Source organism: Sparus aurata, chromosome 20, assembly GCF_900880675.1.
Source record: "Sparus aurata chromosome 20, fSpaAur1.1, whole genome shotgun sequence".
NCBI classification, from domain to species: domain Eukaryota; kingdom Metazoa; phylum Chordata; class Actinopteri; order Spariformes; family Sparidae; genus Sparus; species Sparus aurata.
The window spans coordinates 7,653,957-7,675,761 of NC_044206.1; the positions used below are offsets into that span (position 1 = coordinate 7,653,957).

General features: G+C 40.7%; 2 protein-coding genes across 3 annotated transcripts in view; both read right to left on the reverse strand.

Moving 5' to 3' along the window:
* The window catches only part of usp22 (ubiquitin specific peptidase 22), a 21,648-nt gene extending 11,479 nt beyond the window's left edge, over positions 1-10,169 (reverse strand). Inside the window, exons 1-2 of one of the 2 annotated variants that reach the window (XM_030399240.1) lie at positions 9,654-10,169; positions 4,105-4,237 (exon numbers count right to left, since the gene is read on the reverse strand). In XM_030399240.1, the coding sequence (XP_030255100.1) occupies positions 4,105-4,237; positions 9,654-9,773 (253 nt within the window). In that variant the 5' untranslated portion in view covers positions 9,774-10,169. Of the gene's footprint in view, positions 1-4,104; positions 4,238-8,193; positions 8,538-9,653 lie in introns of those variants that run through there. The other variant, XM_030399241.1, reaches the window with a different exon arrangement.
* Positions 10,170-10,661: 492 nt separating this feature from the next.
* Positions 10,662-21,383, reverse strand: cops3 (COP9 signalosome subunit 3). The gene is made up of 12 exons (XM_030399242.1): positions 21,199-21,383; positions 20,099-20,228; positions 18,308-18,420; positions 17,721-17,770; positions 16,593-16,685; positions 16,010-16,189; positions 15,745-15,885; positions 13,535-13,708; positions 12,725-12,811; positions 12,314-12,427; positions 12,114-12,194; positions 10,662-11,308 (listed from the first exon to the last, which is right to left on the reverse strand). The coding sequence occupies exons 1-12, from the start codon at positions 21,251-21,253 to the stop codon at positions 11,255-11,257; spliced, it is 1,272 nt and encodes a 423-aa protein (XP_030255102.1). The 5' UTR covers positions 21,254-21,383; the 3' UTR covers positions 10,662-11,254.
* Positions 21,384-21,805: the final 422 nt, after the last annotated feature.

Consider the following 21,805-nt stretch of genomic DNA (forward strand, 5'->3'; position numbering starts at 1 on the left):
CATCTGCCAAAACCAGCCTTTGTCATGGACACCCCGAGTGTGTTTTGCTGCTGCGGCGCCGTTCTCCTCCAAAACACACCGCAGTGGAACGTACTTCACTCGCTGCTCGAGCAGCCTAATTCTATTATGTGGAGAATAAAAAAAGAAAGCTGGCGGGGTGTGGAGCCGGTATCGCTGCATTAGGTGAACAGGATGATGCCTCGTGTTGGAGATAATATCCTGTTTTCACTGTCTTTGCAATGTTGCTTCTGAAGTCGTGTTTTCCCATTACGTGTGTTATACACGATAAAAAAAAGGGTTGTACAAAATGTCTGCACGCTCCATCTCAATGCAGCTTCTACCTTCAATAAAATGCTGCACTGCACTGTGCATTTCCGCACATTGCTACGTGTCTTTGCATATACATCAGCCACCTACTCCACGAATGTAAAGTGGCAATCTCTCAGCTCATTGCGTGGTCTGGAGGCCCTGTATGATGCAGAATTCACTGTGAAATATGATTTGGAAACTATATGATGGTGCTATGCTGTCCTGAGGTCTGTTCTCACATGCTCCATCAGACTCAGCCAACTCAACCACCAAGAGGGACACTAAAGAGGGACCGATACTGGATTTTTCAGGCCGATAAAAGATTTTTTTTTCAATTTATTTTCTTAACAAGGTGCCACATGTAATATTTTAGTTGAAAAAAATCAAAACATTCATTAAAATTATCAACAGAATGTGAAGAAATATCAGCCTTCATGTCATAATGTCTATGTATAAGTTAGCATGCCAACCAGCTAACCCTGGTCTGTCATGGTCCGAAGCCCCTGTGCTAATTTCTCCGTGCTCCCAGTCCAGATGGCTAGCTGCACAGCTAACTGAGCTTAAGGCTATCAATTAGGGGTGGTTAATCGGCCCAATTTCCCGATTCGATTCGATTCCGATTATTGAAGTCTCGATTCGATTACAAATCGATTTTCGATTATTAACGATTATCGATTCGATTTTCAATTATTAACGATTATTGATCTTCCATTTAACATCAGTCAGCTGCTGAATTATTTTACTTCTCTTTTGAGTAACACCTCACATCACCTTCAATATTGTATAGTGTAACTGTAATATCAAAATTATTATTTTTTAATTTGTGTTAAATGTAGTCTTTCACTGTTAAAAGAAAGCTGCCAAGCTCAGCAGCCGGACTCATGTTAGAAGCATTGTACGTGACGAGAACCAGGGCGTGTTTATCTATTCCCCACTCGTCTGCCATTGCTTTGAGAAACTCACACATATTTGCGCTTGTGTGGCTATCATCCATAGCTTTCGTCTGAAGTACGTAGGACATTAGCTTCCATTAACTGCTGACATAATGAGCTGTAACAGTCACATATGAGACTGTAGCTCTGGATGTCCATGCATCGCACGTTATTGCTACCCTGTGAGCAGAGTTGAGGGACACTTGCACGGAAAGGTTTGTCCCCTTGTAAAGATTTGGAATCGATTTAAGTGTGAAAAAGCTCCGGGATGGAATAACATATCTTGGCTCCAGACTGTGGACCATGTAGCGGAAGCCAGTAAGAGGAGGACTCCAGTTTGTATTACTATTTAAAAAATAAAAATTTAAAAAAATTAAAAATGATTGATTTATTTTTTTTTTAAATCGATTTTTGGAAATTTAATAATCGAATCATAATCGTCAATATTATAATCGCGATTAATCAATAATCGTCTTTTTTCACCACCCCTACTATCAATAGCAACAAACTGCAGTTACTCTTGCGATATGCTGCCCCCGACTGGATTGAGTATGTTGCTGACAGGTGGCCAATTCCTCACCTTAAAATAAACCTTACATTAACAAACAACTGTATGTGGATCCCTTATATTGTGAGTGTGGCATTTTCCAGATGAAAAATATGGTGACCAGGCATTGTGATGGAGAGACTATTTCTCAATGACGCCAATGATTTATTTGCCATTTTAGTACAACAATGTCTTGTCACGTCAGGGCTGACATGTACATCGATAGCGACACGTCTGCTATGAGCTACTATTAGCAGATTTATTGGTCTAGCTCTACTTGGCGGTCGCTTTGCATCATCCTAGTTAGATGAAAAAAAAGGGTGCAACCTCCCTCTATCCTTGACTTTTCCTCAGCCCCCACGACTGCATGGGCAGAGAACGCCAACCACTGCTGATATCCAATGTGCAATACATGTGCATTATTTGCTGCTTGTGTGTAGCAAATTTCTATTATAAAAGCCAAATCATACTCAATCATCATCATATTTGGTAGTTTTCTTCTATCTGGCTGCAAAAGCAATATGCATCTGAAAACATCATATTAAGCACAATTCGGTAAACAGAAACAGTGCACTTCAACATAAATTACAACAATTCAGTTATCCTGGAAACAGGAGATTAGTTGGATGGTGTTATGGGATGTGGGCGAAACTATGTATTGTGCAGTCTGTTGCAAGGTGGATAAGATTGAACATGACAATAAAGTTTTAGTTGTTATTTGATAAGTGCTAATAAATAAAGAAAGAAATTGGATCGGGGCAAGTATTAACTGTAAAAAAAATAAAAATAAATTTAAAAGAAGAGAGAACCACCGCAACCAAACAAAAATGAACAAAATTATTTTTTTCTTTCCTGTTTCTACCAGTGGAACAGAGCAGACTAGTCTGCATACACTTGTTCAATTTGTTGGCCTGCTTTATGTCATGATTTTACAAAAGCATCAAAGCTGTTCTGGAGGCACGAGGCAGGCAAAAACCTTACTCAGACACTTCATCCATTCACCTGCATATTAGTATCATCCATTCTTTGCACCAAGTAAGACACAGCACTTTACAGATAAGGCAATACTGCGTACGTTCAGCAGATGTTTAACTGGGTGGGATCAGTTAATACACAGCAAATTCATCTGCAGTAAGACAGCGATTTGTCTGCTGAGTTTTATCACAGGCCGCGTGTCCCTGTGGGAGTAGCATGGATGGGGAAAACAGCCAACTGTTCTTGGTGTTCGGTGAACACCCACGTCTTTGTTCAAATCTGGAGCCATCCACGTTGTGTCTGTTCGATGCAAATATTTAATTCAATGGATTGAATACAACTTCCCTGCTTGTCACTGCGAGCGCTTACCAACAAAGCGCCCTCCGTGTGAACTGCCACGAGAAAACACGGTGCGATTGTTGCAGCACTGAAAATAGAAGCCGTCTCAGTCAAGGAAGCATATTTAAGATAATCTGATGGAGATCGTCTCTGAAATCACTGACGTGATTGATGTTTAATGTTACCTTTTTCTGACCTGGAAAAAATAATCCTGTCAAAACAAGGCAGAGATAATCTCCTGTTTGTGTTCTCATAAACGCACACCGCCAAATATTTTGAAGGGTTTTGGCGGAGGATGATTGTTAAACAGGGAGGTGTACCCAATTAAGTAGATTTTTAGGTGCTTAATTTTAATCAGTCATCATGACAGACCTCAGTCCCTATTCATTAGCGAGTTCACTAATGCATATATTCCCTCTAATAGGCTACATGAGGCCAAATACACAGGTGACATTCAAATCCCCCATGAGGCCAAGCCTCTTCGGCTGTGTTGCAATTATGTTGCACCAGGTTGCGTAATAGCTCCTCTGTGTTCCTCCCGATTATTTTGCCCGATTAAACACATCACAATGTGTCACAGTCCAACATGTAACTGACTCATTGCTGACCCTAAATTTAGGCATCAACAAAAACACACACGCTCAAGTGTGTGTGTGTGTTTGTGAACTGTCAGCGCTTTGTGCAATCACACCAGGCTACGTCTTCATTAGCCACTCAGCTGTATAATTAGCCTTTTAAGCAGCCTTTGTTTTGAAACAAGAAGCATTACTGATGGCATCGAGTGAAGGTGTGTGTTTGTGTGCGTGATGTACATACTGTGAGCGTGTCTGTTAGGAGGCAGGGACCGACTTATTTGCACAAAGGGGGCTAATTGCAGGTCTGGACGCCTGGTGCGACACAATGTTTGTAACAGAAGCCTCAAAACACACCTGCTCCAACTGCACCTGTGGACACTGAGAATTCCTTTGTGTGTGTGTGTGTGTGTGTGTGTGTGTGCCGTACCTAGGTTATGCCTTTTGCTCTTGGCATGTTCGTGGATGTGTTTTTTGGCAAAGCAGGCGAAGAAGACGCAGTAGAGGCAGGAGTGGAGTCTGTTCAGGTGGGCGCCGCACATGTGGCAGATACATGACTTGGCCTGGAAGAGAAGGGGGGGATAGGGGAGGCATAAACAGAAAGACAGAGAAATTATTAGCACAACTGTTGCATCAAAAGTCGAGCTATAAAACAAGAGTAGATGGCGTTTGATCAAGGTAAGTTTAGGAAATATATCTGTTTCAATCTATTCAATTTCAGAAAATGGAAATGATTCGTACTCTTATGTTAACAATGGATCGACTATATGTAATGTGTCGTTTGGCTTGAACACATAGAATTATCACCCTCAGCTCTAAGTGGCATTTTAGCATCTTTCAGCCCATTGTTTTGGTTTTCTAGCCTGTAGCTTCAAAGTCAAAGTGGCACAGACGTGTACGCCTCTTTATATTCTGTAAAGTGGTACATTTATAGGGGAAACTAAACCATGTGGTCAGAGTTTAGCTACAGAATCCTTCAGCTATGATTGAATCACTCAAGAGGACATGGCCTTGCAGATGCAGTGGAGTGATGTGGGTCAAAAGGATGAGCAGGAAGACGGAGAGAAATGTAAAAATATCGGGCCTCAACCACATTTAAGGAACTTTAAACATGATGATTAGTATTATTTAGTCATTATATAATACTTAATACTACATGGGTGTGACAGCATCCTCGTTGTGGTTAACACACATTTTGTTTTTGACATTTCAAAACATGTCAAATGATGAACCACTTTGTAATGAATTTGAATTACCATTAATTATTTGTTAAGACCATACCTGACATGGCTTCATCACGTTTGGTTGTTTCTATCTTAATCATCCTGTTTCTATCAAGAATTAAAAAAAAACAAAAAAAAACCATCTTAAATAGCTGGAGCCTTTTGCAGAATCACATTGTAGGCGACTGGAAAGCAATCTAACAAGGACATTCGGTGTGTATGAGAGAGAGAGCGTGTGGCTGCACTGTACATGAACATAGGCCAAAAAAAACATTCAGCCCTCTTTAGGTGAAAATATGTATGCACGCACTCATTCATACATGCATCGTATGTGATTGTTAATGATTAATACAGTCCCGCATCCGTTTGATAGTCATGTGGAAAAGACGAGGGAGGAGTGCCTGACTGTGGATGGAGGGCAGATAGCAACAGTTCAAAAGCATGCAGATGAGAAGCTGGCGTGCCAATGCGCCAGCATGAATTTGATGAGGTGGGAAAGGACGAACGCCGGGAAGAAGTGAGGCTAGAAAATAAGAGAAGATAGGAGGTCGAGGAAGGTACGAGGGCACAGATGAGAGACGAAGACAAAAGCAAACAATCAAGGAGATAATGATTTAGAGGCTAATTTGATGGCACAGTGAACGGTAGATTTCAAAGTCAAATTCAATGTTTGATGTGTTCACAAAATGTGTTAAATTTCACTTCAGTCCCCTCCAAATAACATAAGCATGTAGAGTGGACCAGTTGGTAGAAATTGGATGAGAAAAGAGCTGTTGGTCTGTCTGGTGGTCAAAGCTGGGGGTGTAGAGCCACTCTGCCTAGTGCTGAACTGAATCCCAGTCCACATGTACTGGATAGCAAACTGATGCCAGCAGTAAAAAGCTTTTAGAGAATGACTAGCTCACAAATAAATGACATTAAAGTATCTGTGAAGTAGATGCTACAAAAGACCAAAAGAGACTAGGCCTAATTTTCAAAGGAACTGAGGAAAGCATTTCAGTGACTACCACTGTTCTGCTGCATTGCCTTGAGTCTGCGCCAAGACATGTTGTATATTGTACACTAACGTTGCATGAGAATATTCAATACCCTGGTTTGAATGTGGAAAAGGGAGATGCAGTATCATCACTACTGCACTGTGTGTAAAACCTTATATATAATATTCTTAAAACAAAACTTTGTAAAATGACCAAAACTCAGAAGCTGAAACTCAGACGTGTTAAGCATTTTTGCTTATAAAAAATGATGACGATGGTTAATTTTCTCTTGACTGACCAATTCAACAATATTAAAGTTCTAACCTCATCGATTAAAATGTTTAAGGATCCAATCAATAGACCCTACATTTTCAGTTAAAGAACTGTTAAATAAGAAGTTTGACGCTACAGTAAAACACCAAACTACCGCCAGATTAGTTTAGCATAGCATTAAGACTGGAGACCGGCTAGCATGGATTCGTCCAAAGGTAATGGAATCTACTCAAACTCACCCCTTCATGCATTAGATCTTGTATATCTCATGTGAAATCCAAAGCAAAGAGTAAAGACTACAAGCCAGTCTTTTCAGAGTTTGTGCTAAGCTAAGCTACCCCTGGCTGAAGCCTCATATTTTACCAATTTTCTCATCCTGGCTAGGTATAATGTGTAGGATTTAGGATACATGTAATATCATATTCATAATAATGGTTTCATTAACATACAATCACCTGAAACTTTCAACAATTGTGATTTGGTTCGCCCAGAATGAGCCTTTTGTATCTAGAGGGATGTTTCTGCTGTAGCCCAGAACAGCGAAAAACCAAACACTGGCTCTGAAGAGGGCTGTTCGCATTTGTCTTATTTTTAGTGCGCACCGTAGGTTCAACATGCTTGGAAGAGGGGGGTGAGGTGAGGGGTGTTTAGTTGGTTGCAATCTGCAAACTAACCACTTAATCCTACACACTGTACCTTTTTTTTTCCCCCAATACTAATTCTTGCTGATGCAGTACCTCATGTTATTATTGCTCAACTCTCAGCCAAAAAAATCAGATATCCGTGTTGCCCTTTAAACAGACTCAAGTGATGATTTTGAAGGCTCCATCATACTAAACCCTAAGTGACGACTGTCATCTTAAAAACACTTTAATTAACACTCATGGTCAGATCATCGTTTTCTGATAAAAACGATATTTTGGAACATGCTCGGCACGCCAGTTTTGACATGGACACAGACACAAAATGGTAAAATAGCAAAACCAAAACACACCGATTTCTTATTCCAGTCACACACACACACACATTCACACACACCTCCATGCATAAGTGCTTAGACAGCACATGAATTATGAAAAAGGCATCAGTATGCAAGTTCCTCCTCACTCATTCTTCCAACTGTCAGCGTTACATTATGCACGTGTATGTCTAAGAACATTGTAATCATGTCAGATTTTGTGTCAGCACGTCAACATATCCTTACACCCTCTATTGCCATGCCAGTAAGAGTACTCCAAGTACACGTATACTGTTAAGGATACACAGTACTTTTGGTCTTCCCAACATCCAGAGAACATCCCGAGCTCTGTCCAAGTCGTGTTTCTCCCAGTGCTAAGAGGTTTTAAGGACGAGCCAGGAGAAACACAGGGGGGGAGTAATGGGCCGGAAAGATCCTGGTTAGAAGTGTACGTGAGGACATTATCTCACTATGAGCCAAACGCAACAACATCTGTCTGCGCCATTGGAGGGAAAGGCCTGCATTGATAGGTGGAGTGTAGGTAGGTGAATAAGAAAGGACTATTCCTTCCAAAACAAAAAAGTAGAGGTATTTAAAACACAAATAGCATCAGGGCTCCTTTCTTGACATTTGCTACTGTGTCCTCCGTGATGATTCTGACCTCAATCTCACTGAACATTAATGGGGGGGGGGGGTGTCACACTTGAAGACCGGGAGACTGAGAAAGCCGAGCATTATGTGACATCATAAGAAGCTTTGTGGAAGACTGTCAAAACCATGCTGGGATAACATGAGTCATCAGGTTTTGCACAAATTTGTGGAGTCCATGCCAGGTCGAGTGCATGCCTACACTGGAGCGGAGAGGGCGACACACAAAACACTGAGACATGCAGAAATTCAAGGACGTTTTTCAAAGATTAAACATTTCCCTCAAACTTTTAAACTAACATTATCGTTCATAATGAAAAAAAGAAAATCTAAACGTAGAAGCCTTTGGACTCACATGCACATGCATCTCCTCCTGGGCCAATTAAGGGCGATTATGTGTAGCCTATATGAAACACGAAAATGGATGGTTATGAATTTACCAGTGGCGCAATTGAATGTGCTTATATGGGGTAAAGAGGACGCATTATCCAGCGAGGCTCCGGTGGACATCCTCCATAGCAATATCTTGGGATAAAATCCAAGGCACCTGTAAATTCAGACACGATCAGACACTTCTGTGATTGACACCGAAGCCGACCAGGGAGTGTAAGCCTTTGTATTCTCAAGGTGAACAAACGCTTTAACATTCAATCTGCGTCAGAAGGTCAGTGGACCGCCCTGATGCTGACCGAATGTTGATCGAGACCACCCGAGGCGTGGGGGTGGAGAGAGAGCCCCGGTGCTGGCCGCGAATGATGGAAAAGCGCTGGCAGATGTGTATATGCAACTGAGCTTGCGTTCAATAGAAATGTAGTGCCACTGGGAAGTGATGCGCAGCAGTGATGTGAGCCCCTCCTGCCAGCCTCGTCTGCCGTTCGGGTGGGGTGGGGGGTGCAGGGGCAGAGAGCTGGGGGCGATTACAGCAGGGAGAGCCTGCAAATATTCACACAGTTTATTGCAGTAAACATCGCCTCCTGGACTACCAGCTCCCACTGATGCCAAGCAAAAATGCCAAGGGAACACAGGGTTGTCCCAGAGCGCATCAGAGTGCAAGGATGCAGGACACACTCCGCACACTGCAGAGGCAAGCACTACTACTACTACTACTACTGAGCACATCTGCTGCTCTGCATCCACTCATGTGAATCTTGAACATGGGTCAATAAAAAATGGTTTCCTCTTCTCACACCTGACTGATGACACTCTCTCTCTCTCGCACACACACACACACACACACATTGCTTTCCAGGGGAAAAAACACACACACACACACCTGGTTGATACAGTAACATGATTGCAATTACGCATCTCTGTCACTATTTCCTGGCTGCGGGGAAAAGATTCACGACCGCTTAATTGATTTTAATAAATCAATTAATGCCTTCTGAGCGAGGAAAAGCCACCGTGTGAAGCTGGTCTGCAGTCTGCTGGTGGAAGGAAGTGGAGCCACTGCAGGCGCGCTGCCAATGCAAACAGATGCACATCAGCTTTCTAATCTATTATGCGGTCTCTAGATCTGAAGTACGCCAACGTTTCAGCTGGGAGGAAAAAAAACCACGCTGGTAGTTTGCTTCACTTTGGGCTGTTTTTGCAGATGCGGCGAGTCCGTCAGGTGTTAAAGTGGGAATCTGGACTTAGTTTGAGTCCCGGTACCGAAGCAAAATTCGACAATGAGCATGTAGTATGCGGGTGAGAGCCTACAGTAGTCTTGCGTTCACGGTGTGTGTGTGTGTGTGTGCGCGCGCGCGCGCAGCGTCGGATGTTTGTTGTTGAAGAAGGGCGGGGAACTGTCCACGCACGCCACCGCAGCTCACGCATACACAAACACATACACACACACGGTCCGTCGTGCGTTCGAGTCCCGTCTCAACGGTCGTTTCTCTCTCTGTTCACTTGTTACCTTGCGTTTTCTGGTCTCGGCTGAACCGCTCCACACGAAACACTGATAGATAACCCTCAGGTTCTGCTTCCAGTTGTCCACTTTGAAGCTGTTGACATGGGGGCAGCCTGCGGGACTCATGGTAGTAGTCAAAGCATCCGGGCTTTACTGTCCCTCTGAGCGAAGAAAACCTTTTTCAAATCCCCTCAACGCAGACCCAGTCCCCGAACGGGCTGGCTTGGGTTAGCTTGCCAGGTTCGTTATCCAGCAATCGCTGCGCTCCGGCTAACTGGACATGTCCTGGTTGCGGTAACGGAGACACGCGCAGCAGCGAACATCAAGACGACGTGTCCAACATTCCTCGGTTTGACATGAAATATTGTGCATGCATTTAAATCCAGAACAGCGCCGTGTGCAGTTCTTAACAATTGGCTAAATTACATGTTAGCAAGCTGGCTAAAGTTGGTTAGCACTGGAATTTCAACAGTAGCTTACACGGTGAGTGTCGTCAAGTCCCACCTTATTCAAAACGAGGGGCCAATGAGGGGCGAGTGCTGCGCATGATTGGCGGGTGCCCACGTTCTTTTTCCCGGTTAAGTCCCGCCTCTTTGAAGCGGGTGCTGCGTCGTGATTGGTGCAATTTTCCTGCAAACCACATCCGCCTAAATAAAGACGTTCATTGGCTTAGGCGTACATCAGCTTCATTCTATCAGCCAAGAATGTTACAATGTGACAACCAAGAGTGGATGGAGATTCAAAAAACACCCTACAGTTACAGTACAGATGGATGAGTGTCTTTTCACAAAGGCATGAAACCCAGAACTATATTCTTAAACAATTTATTATTAACAGATCCACAATCGCAAAGCTCAAGCTCCCAAAATGACATGACAGTTTTGGTTTCATCTGTTGACTTCACCTCTTAACAAGCTGTCAAAAACGGCTTTTCTATACAGTGCTCTAGCGACCTCTAGTGGATCCGACCTAAAAAAACAAAAAAAGAAAAGGAAAAAAAACAAAAAAACAACAAAACAAAACAGTGCACCAGATTGTGAACGACTCCTCCATTGTGCCGTTTGGTCAAGGGCATGTCCAGATACAGATTTGTACAGATTGGATTTTGATGATATCTACATTCTAACCAAAAGGAGTGCGAGGGAAACGATCATTGCAGTCTTTACAAATGTAGAACATATCAGATTTATTCCTCATCAGCCATAGATGTTTCTCATATGTAATGCCCTCATTACGGCCATCATGCAGCAGAACCAAAACAAACAGTGAGATTATTCACACACGTTTGGAACAAATAAGTCCAGTTTTTATTATTGTGGTTTCTGTTAATGTAGCAGTGGCGCTCCAACCTGAACATTGATAAATAAAACACTGACAAAATTGTAATAATTTTTTCCTTTTTCTGTAAGGATCTTTTGCTATCCTTAAGACACTGTGAAGAAAGAATAACCAAATTTATCATCATTCCACACAATTAGATTTTCCTTGACCAATGTCCTTATGCAATAGAATGTTTGTTTGTTTGTTTTCCTCTTTTAAAAAAATCCAACTCATCCTGGGAAGAACGTGTTGGATGGCTGCATCGTTCTCTCCCTGTCCAAGGCCCCTCAGGAATAACTTGACGTTTTGCTACCGACATCGTCCTCCTGCGATCCCATACTCTGAAAAAAGAAAAAAAAAAAAGAAAAAAAAAAGCTGTCACATGTTGCCTGTTGCTCAACAGACCAAACAGCTGGGTTAAAAACCGGTTCCTGCTGCACTTCCGTAAACAACAGCTAATAGTTTTGTTATCTCTTAGAACTAACAAAGGGCTTTTTCCAGGAAGCATGTTGACTTACCACTGAATTACCTGGACAGCTTTGTTAATAAAACCAGAGCTTGTCCTTAAGTATTAATCCATATTGATGATTTTTTGTTCCTGTTTTGTACACATCACAGTTAGTACCATGTTAACATTACTTACATAACTTATTCTCTTTTCTTTCATTTTATTTTCTACCAAATGTAAAACATCTGAATTAAATGTGCAATATGCAAGAAGTGGCCAGCCGCTGAATTCAAACTCCTTACAAATTAGCTAATAAGCTAGCAGTCCTAATAGCTGACTTGAGACTGCCTACAAAGAGATCTCGGAGCACTGTAGAATTGTTGGTGTTTATATCAGTCAGCCTCAGCAAAACTATTGGACTATCACCTCATTAGGTACAAAGTGACATGAGGTGACAGAACTGACCAGGGCTAGCTGGTTAGCATGTACACTTCTGTATATATCTCTGCAACACAGACATCTATGACATAACGTCAAAAGGCTCATCTCTCACATTCTGTTGATCATTTTAGTTCAGTTTTTTTTATTTGTTATGACTCCACAAAGCGGAACAAATTCATGGATTTGTAAAGAAGTTGTTCAAATAAGGTCAAAATAATATTTATGCATTTCATGCTGTTAGATGTTAGATGTCTCACCTTCTGCACAAATTGTGGGTTTACTGTGATTTCTTGATCCATAGACTTTAGTTTCTCATCCAGCTCTATACATTTCAACATCTGAAAGGACAAAAGTGATATAGCTTCGCTTTAAAAGTATTCACCACTCAACATAATATCAGGATTCATTCACTACATTATGTTAGGACTACAAACACAACAGAGCAGGACATCTTCACCTCTTGATCAATTTTGTGGAGCATTGCTGGGTTGTTGTATTTTTCGGGGTTGTCGTGGAAGCAGACCATGCCGTCCTTTTGGTTAATGCTAGCGTAGATCTCACCATCTTCAATCTGTTCAGAAGCACGAGGAGGAGAATGATGAAAACTAAACTGAAAATCTCTAGTACTGATGAATAGCAACCTTTTTAAGTCTGTCAGGAATCAGATTAAAGATGAAGAAAACAGGATACTGTTAAGTTAAAATGTTAAAGTTCTTACATTAACATTATATACATTTTAGTGGCTGATCAAAATGAATTAGCATACTTAATGTGCAGTGATTCAAACTTCTTCATCCAATTTTAAGTAAGTGTGTGGACGACATGTTGGACTGGCTTTTCCTGCTTTAGTCTCTCTGGACCGACTCACCATGTGTAAGACGTATTTCTCTGCTTCCTGGGGGCCGGACAGCTGCACTCGACTCGCCATGTCTTGCAAAGACAGTGTCAGGAAGGTCTGCAGATAAAACAAAAAGTGATATTAAAAGAGATTAGACTAAAATATGTGCTGGACCTCAGTGGAAGCCATATGTACAGTTCCTTTTTATATATTATATTGAGTATAAAATGACGTGGCTATATGCATGTATTTCTGCAGATATTTACACAAAGGAATATTGAAAGATAGAAAATCCCGCGGAATGTGAATATGCCAGCTGACTGTAACAAAACCTTCACGAGCCAGAAAAAATTAATCAAAGCGAAATCGTGATATCAAAATCGCTAAAATGCTACAGTAGAGCTCCTCTAGTGTCACAACATAGGCATTAAAGTCATACATCACCTAGCAAGCTCTTGTTTCATATCTCTGCTTTGCTCAGCTTTCCAAGTAACAGCTTGCTATCAGATATCTAAATCTGCCTTCCCCCATCCGTGTTTCTGGGGTGTTTCCTGTCATTTTAATTACTGTCACTTCTAGTGACTCTCACTAGACCAGATAAACTAAATGGCTAATTTGTGTAAATCTATGTTAATTTTACAATACCAAGGATCCATATTGGTCCGTATATGTTCCATAACCCCCAGCCTAAACTAAACTGAAATTTAATTGTTAACTCAAGTCAAAAAACCTTCAACAGAACAGTCAAACCACAGCCTGACCACATCAACGAGCCAGGATTGAAAGAATTTCACTGCTTTCTTGTGAAAACATCTGGCTCGCATTTATACAGTGACCCACCTTTGTTAACCTCTGGATGTTCTTCTTGTACAGAGAGGAGAGGCACTGTTTGACCAGGCCTGTGTTGTTGTCTCGTGTGAAGGTCTCGCTGTGTTTGTTGACCAGGCTGCGCAGCTCTGCCGGGTTGTTGGTGGTGTAAACCTGAGCTAACTCGTGGTATGCTTGGCTCAGGGGCTAACAGTGGCAATAAGACAAAGAAGAAATGACAGAGAAATAACCAGTCACTTCATGGCACAACAAACTGTCAACTGCACAAGTAGATCATTATTGGTTTTTACAACGTGTTGACAATGCAAGCAATACGATTACCAAGTCATTTAAGTCCCCTCGTTGATTTAAGAGCTGAATACAAACTGGCAGGCAAGCGGAATTTGTATGGAAGTTTGAAGCAGAGACTGAAGAAAGGTTGCTCACACCTTTGATGATCATTTTTCTTAACAGCAAGTCAAATTTCTGCTGTAAGGTATTTCTCTTGTGATTTAATTGTATGAACAATAGCTATGCTTAAAGTACAAACAGGAGAAGCTGTAAACAGCCATTTTAAGCTGTTTACAGCTAGTTAACTGAGCACTTTGGACTGTGATATAATAATGACTGATTAACTCCAAGAAAATTAGAAAATGGAATAAACAGTGCTGCTGGCCTATTTGTCTTTATGAAAGCTACATAAACAACAAAGGGCTATGCATGATAGCACAACTTAGTGGGTGCTGGGGGGGGGGGTTCCTAGATTTTCAAAGCAACCTTATGTTCAGAAGTTGCAGAAAACAGATGCTTGCGCATGAAATTTAAAACACCATCTGGCAAGACAGTACCAAAAATCCTTGTGTACATCCTCATTGAAGGAGTTTTGTATGTATATCAACCTAATTATCAACGTTTTGTTGTTTTTACTGTACTGATTTATACTGCACTGATTTATACTGCTGACATCCTGTTACGTTATGTCTTATATCGTTTGACCGTCTAAACAAGCTAAAATGAGTGCTTGTTTTTGGTGAATTTTTCATGACTTGGGGAATATAGGGGATGGGAGGAGGACCCAATGTTTGGGAGAGCTGGGTATTACCACTGCTTTCCTGAATCACTTCGACTCTGATTCACATGGTCTCGATTTAATCGATTCAATAATGATTGGGTTGGGGATAGTTTAGTCACGGTGCCAATCTTGCTTGGAGGTAAAAGAGATTCCAAGAGAACTTGTGCTTTAAATTGTACATTGAACCCTCTAACCGTGTGGATTATTAAAGTTATACATGTTTACATTAAGAAATTAAAAACTTTCAGAAATATGTGGTTCAACAAAAGAAAATTAAGAAACAACCTTCCAATTTCATTTGGACCTCTGAGTTAACAAGCTGCGCTAAATGCATCATTAAGTCCCTGTCGACACTCAAGCGCCTCGCTGTACAAAGTGATTAAGGTTTCAGAGTTTGAGGTTCAATAAGTGTGAAACTCTGAGACAGACAGACAGCTGAAAGGATAAAAGCAGCGCGTCCTTAAAGTACACCAAAATGCAGTACAGACTCTCAGCATATTTCTTACAGACGCGACTGTTTTGGTACATTAACCCCTCATATTCACACATTCACAACCCAAGTTGAAAATCTATGTGCATCTGGCACTTGGGGGGTATTCATTTAGATGAAAAAAGGGTTATATTCAAAGATCCTTCTCTGGATTTCATGAATACCACATCATTTAAATGAAGAATGATCTTAACCAGACATTTCTTAAACTCAGACCTAATGTTTAATGCATAATGCTGGCATGTTGGATGCTGCACTTTGTGTTGCATATACTAAGAGCATATCCTCATTGAAATAAATGGGGTGGACAAAACGATAGAAATACCTGTCAATGTAACACAATTTAACAGCTCCACAAACTGAAACCTTCAAATTGATCAACACACTCATGAGTGCAGGATTTATTTTAGGACTGTTGTATTAGACTGCAGCAGTTTTAGCAAGGGGTAACCTGAATAACTGACCACCGAGTGTATAATAGTGTGAGTTTCAGCAGTTTCTGTTAACCACAACAGAATGTTATAATTGAGCAACATTTCTTGAATTGCTTCATCTGCTTTACGCGGTGTAGTTACAGTAAGCCTACTTGCATCAGTTAAAAATGTGATTACTCAAATGTCTCCATATGCAAATGTGAAGTCCTGATACTTATCATTCCATCCATGCTTTCTTTTTTCTTACCTTGACGAACCTCCCTACTATTTGTGAGGTGTATTTGGGCAGCGGCTGCACTTTGCCATGGAGAATGAGTGACACCAGGATGTATTTCTTATAGGCTTCCAACATGATGTGGCTCACTGCCATGGCTGGAGTGGTTATTGCCTGAGGAGAACATGAGAAACGCATGATAAACCAGAGGACAACTTGACGGTTTACTCTGCTTTCAAATTCTAGAGAATTAATTGGAATATTTTTGTGATGCCATTCCATGTGTGTGTGCCTGTACCTGTTCATAAAAATACAGTGCTCTTTCGAAGTTTTTGAGGCCCGTGTAGATCATGCCACCATAGTAGTAGTAACATAAAAAGTGCTTTGCGTCGTAGGCTCCGTTCTCCTTACAGATGTCCATCATGTCCAACTCCAAGAAGGGCAGGGCAGGCTTGAAGCACTTTGCTAACAAGCACAGCTGCAAGAAGACAGTAAGTTGTGAGGCTGACTAAGAGGGGTAAACTGGAGAGTCACAATGGAAGGGAACTGAATTGAAACTGAATTATTTAACACAGCCCTTTAAATGGCTTATTCAACAAGTATGAATTTAGGAGAAGAGGGAGAAAACAACTAATATCATTAGGTTAATGTGATGTTGATTACATATAATACAGCTAAATAAATCACATTTAGTAACTACATTTTATGTGCAAGTTGACCCATGAGGCCATCTAGGATTACAGCTCATGGGCTGGGCTACATGTCCTTAAAATAATAACTGGAACAGTCTGGATAAGTTACATCACTTTTCTGTACTGTGGCCTTTACAAAAAGGAATAGACAAAACTAGTGCCATATAATATCCAGGGCCTGTGACTCACCTGACACAGGTCTGCATGAACTGAGGTAAGTTGGTTTGTGTTCATCTGCATTTTGTCTATTGCCTGTTTTAGGACGACAACACCCCTCAATGGCTGCCGGAGAAAGAAAAGATATATTCACGTATTCAGCTGCGGCTTTCCCGAGACATGAAAACACAGCACAAACGGTCCAGGCTGTACAGCACTTTAAAATGCATTAAAATATTTAGATCACGATGGAAAAAGGAAAACATGCTACTCTTGGATGCTGAAACTCAGTGAAGTACAAGCAATAGGATGACTCATTCTTGTCAGCCAGTGTTGAGAAAAAAATTTAAATGTACTTATTTCATTATCGCCAATACAAAATGTTTCATACACTCACATGCTAAATTGTCAAGACATTGCACTGTACTCTAATTCATCATATGCACATACAGACATTTGACAAAGATACTTTACAGAAACGAGAACATGAGAGAAATCAATAACACCACAAAACTAAGAATGGATGAAGACATTTTCAATGAGTCGTGTGATTGTGCTGCTAAAGTTTAGGCTGATGTAGTATTGTCAGCTGAATTCAAAGGTGTGTGTGAGCATATTTCTGTATGGAACATGTCAGCACATACACACTGTAAGTGGAATGTGGACATGCGTGAACATTATATGGATTAACAATGGCCCAATGCCTTTTGGAGCTGCTGGTCTACATGGCTGAAACAGCACTCTGTCGATGATATCACACTATTCACATGATGCTTGACTGTGCAGTTGTAAGAGGAATCAACAGGCCTCATTTGCATTCTGTGTTCTCATCTGGTATTTAAACTATTCATACTTCATTAGCAACCACAGCACTGCAGAAGGCTATGAGTCATGCATGGAAACAAAATTGTTTCAAGCATATCCGCAATACAAAATGGACAATCTATAAAGAAATAGTCAATGTGGAAATTAGAGCTTTACTCATGCCATATCAGGCATAGTGTATGTCTTATACAATAAAATGAAATTTTTCAAAATCCATCATCAAACATCTACAACGGCCATTCAGAGTTTTTGAAAAAGTATTTAATTTTGAATTAAAGCTCTGTGAGGATATCTAGTCGGGCATGTCCATCTGATCTAAGTCATTAACAGTCTTACCTGTTTCCGCTCTACAAGGGCGTTTGTCAACTGGTGGCAGAGACCAGCAACTACGGGAAGAAGCAGAAAGGAAGAAAAGTATTGAAAGAAAATTGATGATCGACTCTTTTAGTTGTTATTCAAGTACTCACATTTGTCTACAGAATACGTCTTCACTTCACTGCACCATGTACATACACAGTGTTTCTTATTCTTCTTCAAAGGTTCAAGTGAGCCCATCAACTGTGTAATCATTCATCTGGGATATAATTTACAACAGCAGATTCTGTTGAACATTACTGAAAGACTCAACTGCGCCATTTACCTGACTGTCACAGTCTGAATTACAGATGCCGTACCATTGTAACAATGCAGCATGTTCTTGCTTTTGGGTGACAACTAAAACACTTTTAAGAGCTTACAGTTGGAGACTGGAAAAAAGCCGAATCTGACATACGGCCACAAGTGAGTGGGCATAGTATAGTTGGCAACAGAACAGAACACTGATTAGGGCAAAAATCTTTTTTGTTCAAGTAAAAACCTGTAAAACATAAACACAACAGGATACAAAACATTTTTCTAAGGAGTGAAAGGTTTTCTGGACTTACAAGTGTCTGTTGCATATCTAATGTGCTCTCCATTGCAGGTACTGATGAAGAGCTGTACTTGGGAGAAGAGCGTCTCAAAGTCAGGGATGTTTGGCATGGAGAACTTCACAAATCTGGAACAAAAATGAGTAGGAGGTTAGCACAAGCAAGGAGAACTTAATAAAAGGCCTCAAATGAACAGTATGTGATTTCTGCTGCTATGTGACATAGTCTGATGACATTGTGGAGTAGTGTCATGGGAGTTGTTGTCCTCACCGCCAAACAAAAAACATTGCTGATGAAAATCTGTATGATGTGATTCAGGCAGAAATGTTCACGGACGAGATAGTGCTTTTAAGTTTTGTTCGTCTTAGCTGACATCCTTCCTCATTTTCTGACATAATCTGGTGTTTCTCCTGAAGTTATGGCAACAAGTGACCCAACCAAACAAACCAGTTACCTTGAATAAAAATAACAGCCTTCCCTGGGTTTGAACTTTGCTGGAAACAATAAAATTGGGGATAATCCAAGTACAAAACTTAACAGATTTTATAACAAAGGCCTAGTTGTTTTTAGACATTTTAATGCAGATATATTGTATATTATGTATCTACATGACAGCTTCATGTGGGATGAAAAATGTCAATGCAAAATTGAGTGGTTTAGTTGTTTGGTCATTTCCATACACAGAAGGTAGTTTTCTTCATATAGAAAAACTGCACCAGTCAAATGGTTTCCATGGAACAGTGTTGAGCTTTGCAAGGTTTAGGGTTCATGCTGCACAAGTGAAATACTGAATATTTAGAGTTTTCTTAAAGTAAAAAAACAAAAAAACATAATTTTATGATTTTCCCACGGTTTACATATCACAATCACACCGAATCATTTGAACATAATCATCATTTTCATGACTGTTCAATGCAGCATGGGCATTTCTTGATTCACAATCTCTTTTTTGCTACAGTGTTAGTTCATGTCTACATTATCAGCTGTACATGCAACAGGTAGCTCTTAGCTGCTTTGTGGTTGTATCACATTTGCTGTCCTGCATGCAACAGGCAGCCTATGAAAGAAAAAAACATAACAGAAGCAGGACATGGCACCCTTTTTATGACGTACAAATATTGGATCATTTATAGAAATGCAATGTGTTGTGAACGATTAAATAATTCACCAACTTTTTAAATAATTGATTAAGAAGTTTGAGTACTTTTTCAAGATCTTCTTGAATGGGAATATTTGCCGTTTTCTCTCCCCCTATATGACGGCAAACTGAACTATCTGAACTATCTTTGAGTTGTGGACAACACAGGAAATTTGAGGACGTCATCTTAGGCTTCGGGAAAGTCCAATCGACATCTTTTATCATGTTCTGTCATCTTATAGACCAAACAAGGAATGGATTAATCGAGAAAAGAATCCTTGGTTTATTTTTACTGACTTGGCAAATCACACTTTCACCTCAGACTGAGCTGGTTAACATTCCTCCTGGTTAACAATATTTCTCAAAGGCTCCACCGCCTCTACCTTACCCTTCATGAAAAGTATGATGTGACATTCAACAGGCACAACAATAAAAGAATCTCTTGGCCCAGTTTAGAAAAAAAGGAGCAGAAATAAAGCATAATGAAGGCAGGAGGATAGATGGACACAACAATGGACGGAAGTGAATACAAAGACAAAAACAAAGCAATAAATCATCAAATCAGCAGAGGACTTCACTACAGCCTGAGGAGGAGTTTTTTGACTGGTGCCAACTACACTGACGGTGACAAACCTAGAAAAGAAATTGAGATGGAGCATGCTACTTACAGCACAGCCAGCACGCCCAAGGAGTGCTCTTGGATGTCCAACGCCCCCAGCACCGTGTCCAGGTGGGACAGATTTTTGGCCAGCAGCTCCCCACTCTTGTTGATCAACTCACACAGCTGAGTCATCTGGCCTGAGGGGGTTAGAGGGCAGGAAAACAGAGACAGAGTTAAAAACATTATTGTATGTACTTTAAATCTTTGGAAAGACACCTGTCCTATATAGGTAAGACGGTTTACATTGCATTGCTGGATGCGAAATTTTTTTAAAAAGAACTGCTTTAGGCAGGCCCTCTGCTTTGTAATTAAATTACTGTTATATTAGGATTTAATGGCATTTAATTGCTAAAACATTATAATCTTAATAAATTGTTGGTGTACACAAGAGGGACACATGCACAAAGATGTAACCGCACTGGTTACCAAAACTATACATTTTATTATAACAGTTCCCCTATCACAACCAATGTAAACGATGAGGATGAATCAATAAAACACTTTCCCCCCCAGGTATGCTGAGGCATTTTGTTTATTTTTTAAGTGCCAAAATTAATTATCAAATGTACCTTTTCTTGACCACGACTGTCGTGAGCTTATTCTTTGCAAATGTAGAAAACAAATTTACTGACAAATCTGTCCAAAATAATCGTGTAATCAGTGTTTCAGTAGAAATCGCCCGGTCAAGTGTCCTGTCAAGGCCTTGCAACATAGGTAATGCAAGTTAGATTGACAGATGACTTTGGACCAATAATATTTGCTAATTCAGTTCGCTAGCCAATCATGGTGCGGTAGGGCGGGACTACCGGTAGGCAAACCCCAGAAATTATTTTCTAGATCAAAAACAAAAAGTATGATTTAGACATTTTCTTTGATAACCCACCTAGTTCACGGTTATCCCTGGCGTCCCTGTACACTAACGCATCTTCTGGTAACACTTTACAGAACTCTCGCAGCCATAAAAAGTCATTTTTGCGGTGTGTTTACATGATAAAGCAAAAAGAGGGCTCTGACCAGTTTGGCTGCCTAGCTATCGGCAAGGCATTGAATAGCATATGCTAGCTAACTAGCTAATACTTCCCATTCGAATGAGTTTAGCAACCATACCTTGAGCGGAGAGCTGCCGCACATTGTTCACAAACTGCTCCAAGGCTGAAGCCATTATTTCCTGGGTCCAAAGTGGAGGTAATTTGCACTGTTTTTCATTCAAACGTCAGAAACAACTCCGTCCGGACTAAGACAGGGGGGCCACACAGCCGCCACTGATGTGAAGCTATCGCGAGATCATAAGAACAGAGCAGACTGCAACGAGTTTACGAATCGACCAGTGGATTCTTAAAGGGCCAGCCACACGATTTGCCTAAAAGTATTTTTAATATGACAGTCATACATTCAATATTACTATTTTTTATTAGTAAGTTGTAACTTCTTGTGTTTATTAAGTGTGTTAATGCTCTACAGTTGTGTATTTCAGACTGCAGTGCCCGTTCTTCATTTAAGGGGAAAGAAATAAGGGAACTGACGTATGATTTACCGGGTTTTTAACAAAGATGGTATAGGGTGTAGGAGCACTTGTCTAACTGGATTTTAAGCGTCCGGTGTTTATAGACTGGACACAGTCTGGATGTACATCATGAATATGGAAAACTGTTGTGTGCTGGTCAGTTGCCTTCATACACTTGATTTAAATTATGTTATCTTTGTTGTTACATAT

Bases quoted from the DNA above. Each gene is read 5' to 3' on its own strand.
- cops3 (XM_030399242.1), bottom strand. From the start codon at position 21,253: ATGGCTTCAGCCTTGGAGCAGTTTGTGAACAATGTGCGGCAGCTCTCC. The intron at 17,771-18,307 runs GTAAGTCCAGAA...TTCTTCCCGTAG, and splicing joins TAGATATGCAACAGACACTT to TTGCTGGTCTCTGCCACCAG. The intron at 12,195-12,313 runs GTGAAGATGTCC...TTGTCCTTTCAG, and splicing joins TCCACAAAATTGATCAAGAG to ATGTTGAAATGTATAGAGCT.